The sequence below is a fragment of the Apium graveolens genome, chromosome 8 (genome assembly GCF_009905375.1).
Source record: "Apium graveolens cultivar Ventura chromosome 8, ASM990537v1, whole genome shotgun sequence".
In the NCBI taxonomy this organism is placed as follows: domain Eukaryota; kingdom Viridiplantae; phylum Streptophyta; class Magnoliopsida; order Apiales; family Apiaceae; genus Apium; species Apium graveolens.
The window spans coordinates 240,604,349-240,619,442 of NC_133654.1; the positions used below are offsets into that span (position 1 = coordinate 240,604,349).

At 34.0% G+C, this 15,094-nt stretch overlaps 1 protein-coding gene across 9 annotated transcripts; it reads right to left on the minus strand.

The window, feature by feature from the left end:
- Positions 1-279: 279 nt before the first annotated feature.
- LOC141678867 (exopolygalacturonase-like) lies at positions 280-10,140 on the minus strand. 9 transcript variants are annotated; one of them, XM_074485285.1, is made up of 11 exons: positions 8,984-10,140; positions 7,711-8,887; positions 5,098-7,125; positions 4,716-4,905; positions 4,586-4,624; positions 4,101-4,221; positions 3,371-3,549; positions 2,305-2,415; positions 1,904-2,206; positions 795-1,319; positions 280-705 (listed from the first exon to the last, which is right to left on the minus strand). In XM_074485285.1, exons 8-11 carry the CDS (start codon positions 2,404-2,406, stop codon positions 463-465), a joined length of 1,173 nt encoding a protein of 390 aa, XP_074341386.1. In that variant the 5' UTR covers positions 2,407-2,415; positions 3,371-3,549; positions 4,101-4,221; positions 4,586-4,624; positions 4,716-4,905; positions 5,098-7,125; positions 7,711-8,887; positions 8,984-10,140; the 3' UTR covers positions 280-462. The 9 variants fall into 9 exon arrangements, with proteins under 9 accessions (XP_074341386.1, XP_074341387.1, XP_074341384.1 ...); XM_074485286.1 differs by adding an exon at positions 3,716-3,853 and having other exon boundaries at positions 5,098-8,887; XM_074485283.1 differs by having other exon boundaries at positions 5,098-8,887; positions 9,867-10,140.
- Between the last annotated feature and the right edge of the window lie 4,954 nt (positions 10,141-15,094).

Here is a 15,094-nt window from a genome sequence, read left to right on the forward strand (position 1 = left end):
AGTTAAACAGAATGCACTTAACAAGAGGGGGATGCCAAGCCTCTTTAATCTTGCTACTCAACACAACATTGGTTGATAAGTGCAGAGATTACGGCAATTGAACAAAACTTATCCCTAGATCAATAAGATCAACATCCACAGGATATGTGAGACCATGCAAGCATTTGTTTCATCTATACCACAAAGCCCAACATATAACAATAGATATTATAAAGTCTTCCCCGGGAATTCTTCTTTTAATGCACATAATAAAGCTTAGCACGTCTATGAAACTCAAAATTCTTTAAGATTTTTCTAGCATATTTATATTTCCAAAACACACGAGCAAGAAAACTGAACTGAAGGGCACAAAATCTATATATTACATTAGCATTTTTAACAGCAAACAGAACCAAGTTTTAACTTAACTGAAGGGCACAAACTATACATGTGATTACTTTCCCCTATACACTCTGATCAAAACTAATGGGCTAGAATTGGTTTAAGACAACCGGGGGGCTGCTCGTGACCGTAAGATTGACCTTGGACATTGATACACTCTGATTTTGCTGTTCCTCTTCCATTGTAGGTCAGGTTTATATCCTGGAGCTTAAACTCTAAACATGGTACTTTGCTGCTGCATTGGATGGTTATTGCCGCAGGTGTACTCGACTTCCCCCATACATTCTTGAATGTCACATTCTTTATCTGAACTGATGATTGTGCCTATCATTCAAACATATATAGGTGTTAACATTTGTATACAAATAACATGGATATCTTATACTGGTGACATAAACGAGTGCAATTTATACCTCTTTGCTACAATCACGACTCGGGCAATAATGCTGATCAATGATAATGGGATTACCAGAATTCTCCATGTGTATGTCTTCATACACAAAGTCACTGACCAAGATAGGGACCGATGGTGCCCAAGTTTTGATCCTCAAACCGTTTTGAGTACCAATACAAGTACAATTTCTTATATGCAATCCTGTAACAACATTTCTTCTTCCATCTCCCAGGCCCTGTCCAAGGCTCCCAACACTAATGCCATGGCCAGGCCCACAGACAACATTGAATATCTCCACATTCTCATTTCCTGTTAGCATGGATATACAATCGTCACCACATGCTATGTTGCAGTCATGTACTTTGACGTCCTGAGAATCAGATATACATATGCCATCTGTATTTGGACTGTTTTCTGGAGCAGTAATTTTGACTCCTCCAATCAAAACTTTTTGGCTACGGAACACTTTCAAGTGAAGACTTTTGCTGTTAATCATTCTCAGGTTGCTGATATTTGCATTTTTGACAAATTTGAATCCAATCGACTGTTGATATATAAGGGAATAAGTAAATGTAACAAATTACAAAGCAGCTATTTATCAAGAAAAAGAAATAAATAGCAGTTCAAGCTACGTTGCAAATAACTATGATGTATTAATTCATAATACAGAGAATTTCACATTATTTAAATAATATAATTCAATTTTTGCTATAGAATATATTATGGAGGACGTTAACAGACTCTTTCCAAGGGCTCGCTTGATTTCAAAAACTTGTTTAACTGGAGAACTATGCTTACTTTGTTCCATTTTTATGTGAACGGTTCAGTCTGTGATCAAGAAATACTTATCCAATACATTTATTTTAAAGAAATTGTTTTCTACAAAAATATAAGGTAAAATGGTCACATAAATGGTTTATGCCTATGTTACTCGGACTCGGCTAGAAGTGTCCGACATGGACACGTGTCCAGGTATCGGACTCGGCAACATTTTGAAAAATATACATGTTTTTGGCTTAAAATAAGTGTCTGAGTCCGAGTGTCCATGTCCAAGTGTCGAGTGTCCGACACGGGTACTCGGATGTAAAATGAAGAGTCCGAGTAACATAGGTTTATGCAATCACTTACAGTAGGAAGAGGGCGGCAGAATCTGTGGTTATGCCAGCAATCGTCTTTACGCCAAGCAGAAGCACCTTGGCCATCCACAGTACCCGTACCTTCTACCAGCAACCAATCTACATATTGAAAAGTGATCCAAGTCTCCACAGAAAGATTAGCTGAAGCCTGAAGATCACCAATGATCCGCACGGCTGTAGAACCTTTGCATGGTCCCCTAAATTCAACAGGATTGAGCTTGTATGTTCCTGTTGGTATAAACATCACACTCTTGCCATTCCATTCACATGCATCTTGCCATGCTCTAAGAAATTGCTGTGGAAAAAGAGAGAACATATAGAACCATCATGCACCTATTAGAGTGCAAACGTTTTTATATCAAACAGACACAAAATAAAAGAACCATCTGATACCTTTGAGTTATCATCCCGTCCATTAGCCACAGCACCATAACTCATAACACTGTAAAACCTAACATTGGCACCGTTTTGAGCAGTACAGAAGCTCATCAACATGAATATGAGCTGAAAAGAAAATGACACCATTGATGATGTAGTTTGGAGTTGGGACTTCTAATTCTGGTTATTGTTCTGAGAAAATGCAGAAGACTGGATACAATACAAGTATCAATATCTATAGAGGTGCTTTCATGTATATCCTTTGCAGAGATGTATTATTATGATTACATTGAATAATTAAGTATACTGTTAAATTTGTAGGATTCTATGATGATTTAAATTTTTGATTGGTGATCAAAATTTGGTAAATTATAGATAGCATGCTTAAAGAAGCAAAAAAATTATTAACCTGGACAAAATAAAGTTTGGTACTTCTTTCAACACTCTAACACCACTTGTTTTACAGAAATTATTAGTTAGTAAAGACATGCAATATTAATATACAAATTTAGAATATAGTACATATATAGATTTATGCATACAAGTATCTATATTTATATATAGGGATCCCTACAGATATATCACATGCAGTACATATATATCAAGATGTTAAAGAGGAAATTGTTTAATTTAGTAAGATTACATTATGGATCTATTGTTTAATTTAGTGAGATTAAATTATGTAAAAAATATGTAAAAATATAGCTGTATTCTATGAAGATTTAAATTTTTGTCAGGTGAGCAGTGAACTCAGTGATTGATTTTATTCATTCATATATAAGTTATGTTACTCAGACTCAGCTAGAAGTGTCCGACATGGATACATGTCCAATTATCGTACTCGGCAACATTATGAAAAATATACATGTTTTTGGCCTAAACTAAGTGTCCAAGTCTGAGTGTCAATATCCAAATTTCGAGTGTTTGACACAGGTACTTGAATAAGTAAAATGAATTTTGAAAGTTTTATTGTTCAAGCTTATGCTAATCATTGTATATTATGACAACAGATATTCAAGTTATAAGTTGTTTGAAGTTAGTAAGAAATAAAATGCTAATGGCTGGATGAGTTCTTTCTGACCTGGTCCAACTTCCTTTACAGTTTATACAAGTCCTTGGCAAGCAGCCGACGGTACATATTCTGCAAATGTAGTATGGTAAATCTCACATAATTATTCACACCAACCATCCATATGGGTGTCAATTCAAGTAGAACCACATTGTTCCGAGGGATGGAAAAAAGCTGTCCAATGACTGAAGCTGCAGCAAGATCAAAACTTGTTTACCCACTGGAGAAATATGTTTATATAACCAGCATATGCATCAAAGAAGTATGTTTATAATACAACATAAGCATTTATCTCATTGTACATAATTAAGAATTTTTATACTACTCATTTGAAACATGTTGGACAAGAACTTTTACCTAGGTTCCTCAATCTTAACCCCGCCCCCCTCTAGAAAGTAGAAAGCAGCACCTGATAGGGGACTACAGTTATATTAACGCATTATTGCACAATCTGTTTTCAAGTATTCTATTCGCATTCCCCCAAAAGCCAGATCACTGCTCTTACGATTAACACAATTGCAAAAAAGAGAAAAAGAAAAATAATAAGGTCAATGCATCATTTTGGGTTAACAACACAGTAAAGCAGCTTCTCCATGCCAGCTGAATTTTCTTATGGAACATATTTACAATTACAGCACTGACTTTTTTTAAAAAATAGGCCAAATATTTAGTACAGTATCTAATAATAGCCGCAGTGATGGTATTCTTAAGTGAAAGGGTACAGCCTACAGCTATTACTCACTTTGCAGAACGTAACTTCCTTGATGAACCAAGATTTGCACTGGGAAGGGGTTTTTTGAAATTGATCTTTAAATAGCCATGTCAGCATTGACAACTACCCTCAAAAGTTCGACCATCTTGGTCTGGAATAACAAAAGTTGAAAATAGATGAACTTTTAGTAGCTGAACAAAAATGAGTGGGTCTATATATGAAATTAATATTATGATTATTCAAAACCAAACCAGTTCAGAGAGACAATCAATAGCTAAATTCTTATATAAAAGAAGTTTTTTGCAATTCAGCAAATACGTATACTTTATCATGGCAAGAAATATGAAGGCGGCAACCTATGTACATTAGTTGTCTGTATCTACCATCCTGTTATGCCTGTGGTATGGTTTTTCGAGTTTGAAATTAGATTTTGTGACCTTGAATTTAAATTCTAGAACCTCTTATGACATACAAAAAGGCTACGAAGTAAAATTGCATTATCCCACAGACCTTACCTTTTGATGAGGTAATTCAGTTCTGAGAATCCACAACCACTTGAGCACAAATCAAAATTTTCGTAAGCAATGGAATGGGAAGAAAAAAAAAAGACAGCACAAATATTAAAATTATGCTAAATAAATTTACCACGTGGAACCGGCATATTGACTACAGAAGAATCAACCTTTGCAGGAGCATTTGCAATTGTGCCTCTGCCTAAACATCTGCAACAAGGTTATGTACCATCTCCAAAGTCAAAGGAGGCTGCTTTCTTTCTATCCACAGGTGCAGATGATTCATCAGAGGCAGATCTAAGAAAAAGAAATGATTTTTTTTTCTGCAATTACAGTTTCAAAGATGCAATACTTTAAGCTATGAATCTGAACACATTGCTATAATTTAAGAATACAAAGTAACAACTAACAACCATTACAAATATCTCAATGTGCTTCTTTTTTAACTGAAACCACCTACATTCATATTCTTAAATCAACCACAATGCACAAAAAAGATCAGGGAGATAACAAACCATATCTTAGGGAGTGGGGTCCAAAGATAGAAAAGACTGATGAATGTACTGTATCTCATGGACAAATATTGTATGTTTAATCTTGCATAATTCTTTGCACCAACCATCCTTATTAGTGCCGATTCAAGTAGAGCCACATTTCTTCAAAGGATGGTAACAAGCTGTCCACTGTTTCAAGCTGCAGTAATATAAACTTGTATATACAGTGGAAAAACAATCACTGCACTTTAATACATCGAACTTGATAGTGGTCGATCCAAAAAAATTTATGACATATACTCATATAGGTGGGAACTGTAGCTCATAATAAGCGTGAGTAAGAACAATTAGTGCATATAAATTAGCTTGTCCTGGTTCCTGAATGGGCTTTATGGCATTTCAAGTTTGATATAATTAAAATATTACAAATGACAACTTGCAGATCCCCAAACGAAACTATAAAAGAAAAAATTTAATAATACCCTCAAGTCTATGTAAAGAGTCGTCAGAGAAGTACCAAGATTGTTTGCGACCGGTCACCTTAACTATGATTTGAATGCCATGCCCAAGTGATTTGCGCAGAAATTTGAGTCATGTCAAATAACAATTATTTAAAAATCAATTCACCTCCTAATAGTACTGCTGATTAGGAAAAGAAGACAAACATATTTACTTAAAGTTAACATATTGTTGGAGACGCACCAATAACTGAGTGTTTTATTTGAGAAGAAACATACTTACTAAAGAAAATATATTGTTAAAGAACACACCATTTTCCGAGTTTTTTCTTCGATATTCAGTTTTCAACCTTATTTATCTACTACTCCCTCTGTTTTTTTATATGACGTTTGACTTTTATGCACACACTTCTAAGTGCTTTGACCACCTAGTTAAAATAATAATTTTTAAATTTTCTTTTTTGTGAATAAAAATATATAACTAGAACTTTAATTCAGAAAAGGAAAAATTTAAAAATTATTATTTTATCTATATGGTCAATGCACTTAGAAATGTGTGCACAAAAGTCAAACAACATATAAAAAAACAGAGGGAGTAGAAGGTTTCAAGCTATGGCACTTTCCCAAAGAAGTTTAGCGCCCTTAATGACTGTTAGTAGCTTTCCTGAAGCAGTCTTCACTAGTTGCAAATAAATCGCACAACTGATCTCTCCTTAGACCAAACCATTTGTGTACATGTTTCTCTTTTCCATCAGCAACAGACAGTTAGCAAAAATATTATCTTTACTAACAAATGTATCAATAACCTCCAGGTCCCCTTTCTAAATATTTTGCAGCAACAACAGGGGATTGTCAATGTATATCATAATTTATTTATTGTGAACATAAATTTCTCACATCAAGTCATAAACTTCTGGTTCCATTGGCTTGTCCCTAGATCTACAGATATGCCTCAACATCGGTTATAAAAAGAGGTTAAGGTATAGAAATATTAGCATGCATTAGCATAAAATAAATGAATTGTGGATCCTCAAAAATTTAATCACATGGTAACATGTTGGATACTGAATCACAATTTATGATACAATGAAGAAGTTAAAATTTAGCATTCAATATCAGAGATTCCACAAGGAAATATAGGCAATGGGGAATAGATTAATGACTTATAAATCATATAATCCAAAGAATTTATTCATTCACACTGCTATCAGAATTATTACTGTATCCTGCATTTTTTTCAAGTTATATTTATACGCCAGGATTCTTAACATTTTTAGCTTCCAGGTAGAGACAAGGTATGTTATGTACATCTTAGTATCTTATCCTCACTCAACTTATGAGTGGTATATTAATATAACTCAAAATAATATAAATGATAATGCAAGACTATTTTTTTTAAAAAAAAGAGCAACACATTGTAGTTTCAAAATCCAAATTTAAAGATTCATAAACCCTTATTTTAATAGTAGAGATGCGTATTAAAGAAATGGAGCATTAACATAAGGAAGGTTGTAATACGTCAAGTTGTCAACAATAGTTCCCAAGTAACCTGCTGCCTTAGGATGGGCAAAAATGTCAAGCAGATGCACCTCTGCACACACAAAAACATGTATATTTAATAACTGTTAGTACTTCACTTAAAAAGAACAATTAGATGTGATAACAAACCAGCTGTACTAGTGTTGCTGAAAAAGGCACATACGTTTTTGCCAAATGCATAAACTAAAGATTTGCTGTGACTGTTGGTAAAAACTCATTAGCTTCCAATTGAACAGATCAAAATACAAAATACACTGATTACACACAAGCATTAGGAGATATATATTTATATATATACAAAATGTAGAATCTCAATATTGAAAGCTCTGTTTGACACTCACTCTACTTACTTGGCTACGAAAAGTATCATATCATTTTATCTAGATAGAAGAACTGAAAAACAAAAGAGTCCAACAAGTACAAGGTGCTCACTCTCGACGAGTACAAAAGAATTTGACCGACTACAATCTAAAAGGTAAATGCACTACAAGTTCACATAAACAGTAGTGTCATATTAAAATTTGCTAAAAGCCATTTAAAAAGGGACCTCTCATTTAGCAAAAAAAAGTGAACTTTAGAATTCACGACAATTTAATAGAGTATGTCAATAAAAAATCATGAGCATGGAAACACATACGAAAGATCCAATTGTATTGCTTGTTAGTGCACAATAGGAATCATTAGTCCTTCGACATGTAACAGCTGCATTACATTTGAAAGGAGGACAAGGTTATATAAAATGTAGATAAAGTAGGTTACTAATTTCAATCTGGAGAATGTTGTGAATTCAGTCTCATAATATCATGAAGCATTAAATGAGCTAGAAGAAAAATATGAGTAATCATCATTTAGGTGGCGAATATTTATGCTTGATATGATCACATTATCTCCATCGATAGTTTTTTGAAATGAGTAACAATGAAAACTGAAAAAAAAACAAAAAAAAAAAAGATGCATTGTGCTGATAATTGGTTCAAATAACCAATACAAAAAGTCTCTTGGATCATTGCCCAAAATTTTAAAAAAAATAATCCGGCAAGCACTCAACTATAGACAAGAGTAATGTATGACCGATTTACATCTATAAAATCAATTCAAGAAAAATTAGAAGGGAAAGAACAATGGTCAGAATCAACAATTATTTCCAGTAAAAAGTTCACTACCGAGATAAACGTGTTTGTACGCTGATTGTTGAAAAAAGATGCATTGAGAAAAATGAATTTACTACCAAGATTCATATTTATATATATGTATATATATAGGGGCAGGGATGGAATTAATGCAAATAAATAAGGCTTTTTTTTTATAATTAAGGCATGTGCAGTATTATAGCTCTTTTTTGCCCTGCAAGGCACATGCATGTTCACGTATACATACATCAAGCTTAACATGGCTGACAATATAAGAAAAAACCGCATTTTTTGATCCCAGGGTATGGGTAGAATCCATGCAAAAAAATATTTGCAGCACTGAGCTTTATAATTTCAGAACAGCAGTTCTAAATTTGAGGATATAATTATATTGTTGCAGCATGAAATCAAACCATCAACTACTTGTTATAAGAACTAGGGGAGTAAATCAGTAGAATACAATTTACTATGCAAGTAGTAAGAATCCTAAATCCACCATTACGATATAAATATTTATATATATAGTATCTTTGATTGTAGAAAACACAAAACAAACTCTTGGTGGATACTGGATACTGCATTAGCCACTGACAGATGACTAATTGGTTGTAGGCCTGGTTCAGGAAGCCCATTTTTAGGTTCGGTACCTGTTCCGATCTTCAAGTTTTAGCTCCCCACCTTCACCTTCACAAGTAATTGACATTATTAGTTTGCTAAAGATGCATGAGAAAATTCCAATGACGAAAGTATGGATTTAAGATTCTTTGTAAGATTTAGTACTTTCTAGTTTAGCATGTCTTTGTGGCATACATTCACTTCCAAGAAAATGAGAGCTAAAAAGACCGTCTGAGCAATAGGAGATTTTTCCTACATTTTCCTCTGAACAAAGAGAGTTAAAAGCAAATATCATATTTGAAGAGATTGTGGATGGAAGCCACTATCCAGTCTCTTATTTCTCCAACTTTTTGGCTTTCAAGTTTCAGTAATTATGCAGACCTGCCAGTAATTTTGCCACCACGTAATCTTTCCATACATTTAACTCATATATTACATTTCTCTCTATGCTCCAACAGAATCACATCAAGGCTGGACAACTGAAGCTGCTAATATGATATTTATGTCTTTAAGTAGCAATGAACACTTCAGTTTCCCCTACCCTTATAACCCATAGCGTCATATCAGTAGGCATGTTCGTGTTTGCCTCAGCATACACAGAGAATATGAATCCAACATAGAAAAAAAAACAAATTTTAAAAAATCGATTAACATTCATTTATCTAAGTAATTATCAGGAAAGTGCTAGAAAGCCCCTATCTACTGTCTTACTATGTTTGAGTTCTCAGACCATCTAAGAGCACATTCACATAAATAGATCCTAGATCCTCTTGCACTTAATTTTACTTACACTTTAAGAGCACTTGGCATGATATAAATATACCTCATTTGGTTATTTTTCGCATAGGTAAAGGCGAATGTACATTGCCTAAACTATCCCAATTATTGCCATAGCTGAAAGTGCGATTCAAAGCATGTTTAAAGATGAGGACAGTCCTTGAACCCCTTAGTGTTTTCCATTTGGTCACATGTGTGAGAATTAATCAAGGAGATGAGAGTTGCAAATACCCGGAAAATAAAATAGCAATAATTCATGAATATCTCTCACCCTCTCAATTTTCATGAATGTAAGTTCCCAGCAAAGGCTTCATTCAATGACGAATCGTAGTAATAATGATACATTTCATTCAGACATTTTATCAAACACTGGAGCCGCTAATGTTCGCCGCTGCCAAACATCATCCGGCGCACAGCTATAAGCAACGTCAAAATACTATATTACGCCCCGTTTGATTCCTGTAACTTATAACTTAAATTGAAAAGTGTAATTTAACTGATATGAACATAGACATAGTAACTTATAACGTGTTTATGCGTTTGGATAATTTTATGTATAAATTACTTATAAATTACCTGAAGTATTTGGTATATCATAACTTATACTCTCTCCGTTCTCCTAGTATATACGTGCACTATTTGCACCTATTTCGAGTCTTCTATAAAATATAGTTTCATAATATTTTTTTTCAATTTTTTTTTTGAAAAAAAGTTTAAACATAAATTTTTTATTTAAAAAAAATAAAAAAATATATATTATGGAATTATAATTTAAACGAGGTTGAAAAGTGTGCCAAAAAGTGATTTATAGAATTTAATGGGATAGGGGAGTAATTTATAATTATTTAAAAAAAATTAGTATAATAATTGAATACGTGAATTGAAAATGCAGAAAGACAAAATATAACATAAGTATTGAAATACAAATTACTAAAAATCGAAAAGCAAAGTTAAAATAATACAATGAAAAAATCAAATAATAATTAGTAAATTACTTTTTATCAATAATAAAATATTTCGTTAACCGGTGATTGTGTTGATATAGTGATTCGCGCTTTTGGATTTCTTAAGATATGTTACGAGTTCGAAATTTGGGGTGTACATGTGTTGTGATAAAAAATTCAATTAGTAAAAAAAAATTAAACTTTAATCAAGAATTTGAATTTGAAATTATTAAATTTAACTTGCATATAACAAGATACATAACATACGAAGAAAAACGTTAATGACAAACTTATAAATAAACAAACATTATAAAATATCAGAGAAGAATGAAGAATGAAGAATATGGAATGTGGAATGATAAGTTTTCCAACTTTCAAATTATTAGTAAAAATAGGCTGAATTATCACAATATGAAATGTTGCTGTTACGCCCAGATTCCTTCGGACGGATGAACAGGCTTCGCTCCGTGAAGACTGCTTCGACTTAGACCTGAAAGTGAAGATAATGTGAGGGTTTGTACTCCCGATTCACTTTCGGTGTGAGATTAAAAATCTGGTTGTAAAGTGGGTAGAAAATACAAGAAAAGCATAGTGTTTTTGAGAGAATGTGTTTATATTTTGTCTTACTTTTCAAGGGGTTTTATACTGTTAGGTCACACACACTGTAGAAGGGGGTTGAATACAGTGTTTATTACAATCAAATCGAATATAAGAACTCAAGTAACAAAACACAGATTTTATTCAACACAATAAACTCTGTTACAAAGAAATGTTCTCTCTCAGTGATGAACAAATTATCACGAGAGCTGCCAGGGTTACAATAAATAATAAACTCAATTATGATAACACTTATAGTGTAAACCCTATGTCTGTGTTTATATACTACACAGTTACAAGATAATCTTTCTAATTGATATCGAATACAATTATGCTTCCTAATATATATCAATCAGTTATCTTTTCTTCCAAGTATTCTATTACTCATAGAATTCTTCTCCATGCATATCTCTTCTTATGTTTGTCTTGATCTTCTTTCCTTTCAATCAGCCGTCTTCCTTATCTGAACGTCTCCTTAAGTCCTGATATTATCTCCTGATAAATATCTCCTGATAACTTAAGTTCTGACAACTTAAGTTCTGATATCTTAAGTCCTGACTTCAGTATAAGTACTGATTTCCAGTTAAGTACTGATTTGTCCTGTTAAGTAAGATCTGAAAACTAAACACTAATCATATTAGACATGACATCACAAATATATCTAACAATCTCCCCCAACTTGTAAATTAGCATAATATACAAGTTTAACAGATATTTGATGATGTCAAAAATATTAAGTACAAATGCATGAGAATTTGACTAGATAACTACAACTTAGAGTCTTTGTAGTTTTACCATCCTTAAAGTTTGATTTCAGCTTCAGTCTGTATACACTTCAGAATTTAAGCAGTTGTAGATCTTTGACTTGGCTTCAATTTCTGATCTCTTTGATATCAGGAGTTGTTCTGAGATAGTTCTTCAACAAACATCTCTCGGCATATTCAAGTTCATTGACCATCCTCCTTTTAGCATTCTTCAATTCAACTGTATCTTCACCAGTTTGAAAAATAGCAGCCCTGAGATCATTTATTTTAGCTTTCCTTATATCCTGATCTAGTCTGATGATATATGCTTTATCAGACTCAAGATTGAATTCAAGTCCCTTAATACCAGAAAATGTAGTGATGATTTTAGCAGTATTAGGCTTCATTTCAACAATTTCTCCACTGTGAGATCTGTACTTAGGACAGTATGGGCTGTCAGATTTTACAGAATAAAGCTTCTTCTGTTTTGAATATTTGATTTTAAACACCCTGCAGCACCATCTGTTGATCTGTTTTTAACTTGAAGCAGAAATAGAATATGTTCCAGTTCTTCAAAATACTTCAATGAAATTGCATTCTCCCTGATCTGGAATACCCTCCCATCTATCATAAAATATAACATGATGTCTTCTTTCAAAACAGAATGGTAAACCATTTGTACAGATTCAAGTTGATTCAATCTCTCAGGAGTTGCTCCTACACCTGGTTCACTTAAGGAAGTTGGATCATTGGTAGTATTGCTTGCTCTCTTCTCTTTTGAACTACCCAATCCAGATTTGTCTCTTGCTTCCTTTTCTGTAACAAATTTTGCTTCAAAACCACTTGATGTAGTCTTCAAAGGTTGAGTCTGTTGAGTTTTGGTGAATCCTGGTAGTAGCATCTTTGAAGGTTTAACATGAGCAATGTCAGAGGTTATCTTTTCCTTATCTTCTGATATCAAGCCAACTTGAGCTATGTCAGAGGTTGCTTGCTTCACTGTCATATCAGAACTTACTACATCTTGACTCTGAACAACTTGAGCCATGTCAGAGGTTGGTTGAGAAATCTTCTTTTTCATCAGAGTAAGACTAACATCTTTTTCATCAATTATTTCTTCATCCATGACTGGCACATATACCTTTACAGGTTCATCAACTTTTTCTTTGCCCTTGGATCTTGGATCTACCTCCACTTGTGATTTGGCTTTGGTTGCCTCAGAATTTATCCTCTCCTTAATCACAATACCCTTAGGTTTTGGAAGTTTCTTTTCAACAACGGAAGCTTTAGATTTGGAGTTGACTTTTTCTGCTTTAAGTCTAGCTTCTTCTTCCTTTAGACTTTCAAAATCCATTTCAGGATTTTCTTTAAGAAATAATCTCTTTAAAATCTCTTCATCAAGTTCTAGATATTCAGTAGAACTTATCCTTTTACCAGTATCAGAACTTATTCTTCTCCCAGTATCAGAACTTGTTCTTTGTGTAGAAATTTCAGTTGTCTTTGATGAATAACCTTTACCTTGACCATGACCTCTACCCATTCCAGAGTTTCCCTGGTCATCATTTTCATCATCCTTACCCTTCAGTGATTGAGTAGATATGCATTTGGACTTAATTACTTTCTTCCCCTTTTTGGCATCAGCAGGTAAAAGAAGAGAGACAAGCAATTCCACTGAGGATTGGATCTCATTGAGTTGAGTTTGATGAGAAGCTTGATTCTTTAGAATTTCATCAATCTGAGCTTGTTGCTTCTCCTGAGTTTTTTCAATATACCCAATTCGGTCAAAGGCTGGCTTAAAAAATCTGTTCTTTTCCAATTTTATATTCATATCTTGCTGGATCAGAGATTCTTAAATTTTATCACCTTGTCATGAGTTATTGAGTGTTGACCTTGAAGGTGCCTAGTACTCATTGCAGTAACTCTCAGCTGTGCCTTGAAATCATCATTTATCAGCATTTCATCAGCTTTGGCAAGGTGCTCAGCAAGAATTTTTTTAGTAGGAACAAAACTAACTGAGTTCCATTCCTTAGTCCACTCCTTTCCTCTAGGAGTTTCACTCCAAGGTACTGGTGCATCCTCTCTAACAAACTTCTTGATCAAATCAGCTTTACATGGAGCTTGTTGAGGTGCATGTCCTGATGGACCAGCTGCATCTGCATCTATATTTGCATCAGCTTCACCAGTAAGTTCAGCATTATCAGCATCAGAACTTACAGATCCTGCATTATCAGCATCCTCTGATAAAATAACAGTATGTGAGGCTATAGAGGCTTCAACATCATCCTTTTAGTTCTGATCTGCAGCTAAGTTCTGATCAACAACCAAATCTTGATGCCCACCTAAAATCTGATTTTCATAATCCAAATTCAGAATTGGTGTGGTTGGAATATCTTCATTGAAATCAGCATCTAGAATTGATGTTGTTGGTGGAGTGAGTTGAGTTGGTGGAGCTTCCAAGTACAGAACCTCAGGCACAATCAAGTTATAAATATCAATTTCAGCACTTGTACCTGGGTCTTCAGTATATACTGGATCAATTATAGGAGACAGAGGAGGTAGACACTGTCTCTGGAATACCCTCTTGTTCTTGAATAGGAGACTTGTGAGCTGATTCAGCAGTAGGAAGTAATTCAATTACTATAGGTTCTGTTGGGATCAGAGATTCCTGACCCCCTTCCTTAGTTGTTTCTTCCAGAGTTGCTTCAAAGTGTGATGATACACTTACAGCCCTCCTGGCTCTTTGCTTTTTAAGTCTCTTTGCAGAATTAGAGACTTTGGGAGCTTCATCATCAGAATTTAGCTTTCTAAGCCTTTTGAGGGGCCTAGAACTCCCAGTTTCAGTATCTTTCTGAGAAGAGATCTTCTCAGCTTCTATTACAACAGATTCTGATATTGGAACCTGTTCCTCCTTGTCTGACTCATCTCTCAGAATAATTCTCCTTCTCTTCTGTTGAGACTGAGGTACTATTTTAGTCCTCTTGGGTTTTGAAGATGAAGGCTTCACAGGATGTGCTGAAGGTTGAGGTTGAGATGTTTGAGGTGTTTGTGTAGTTGTGGTATGTTCTGATGGATGTTGTGTTGGGTGTGATGTGTTGGTGGGTTGAACATCAGGGTAAACAGATGTGTATGTTTGTGGATCAGCATTTACCAGAATTTGTTTTACTAACTGAGGAATTTGTAAGGTTCTCTGCACTTGTTTCTTAATGTCAGCATTTAAC

What these genes read in the sequence shown, in the direction of transcription:
- LOC141678867 (XM_074485283.1), bottom strand. Translation starts at nt 2,406, where the DNA reads ATGTTGATGAGCTTCTGTACTGCTCAAAACGGTGCCAATGTTAGGTTT. An exon ending in GACGGGATGATAACTCAAAG is followed by an intron (nt 2,207 to 2,304) that starts GTATCAGATGGT and finishes CTTTTTCCACAG; the next exon opens with CAATTTCTTAGAGCATGGCA. An exon ending in TCTGCCGCCCTCTTCCTACT is followed by an intron (nt 1,320 to 1,903) that starts GTAAGTGATTGC and finishes ATATATCAACAG; the next exon opens with TCGATTGGATTCAAATTTGT.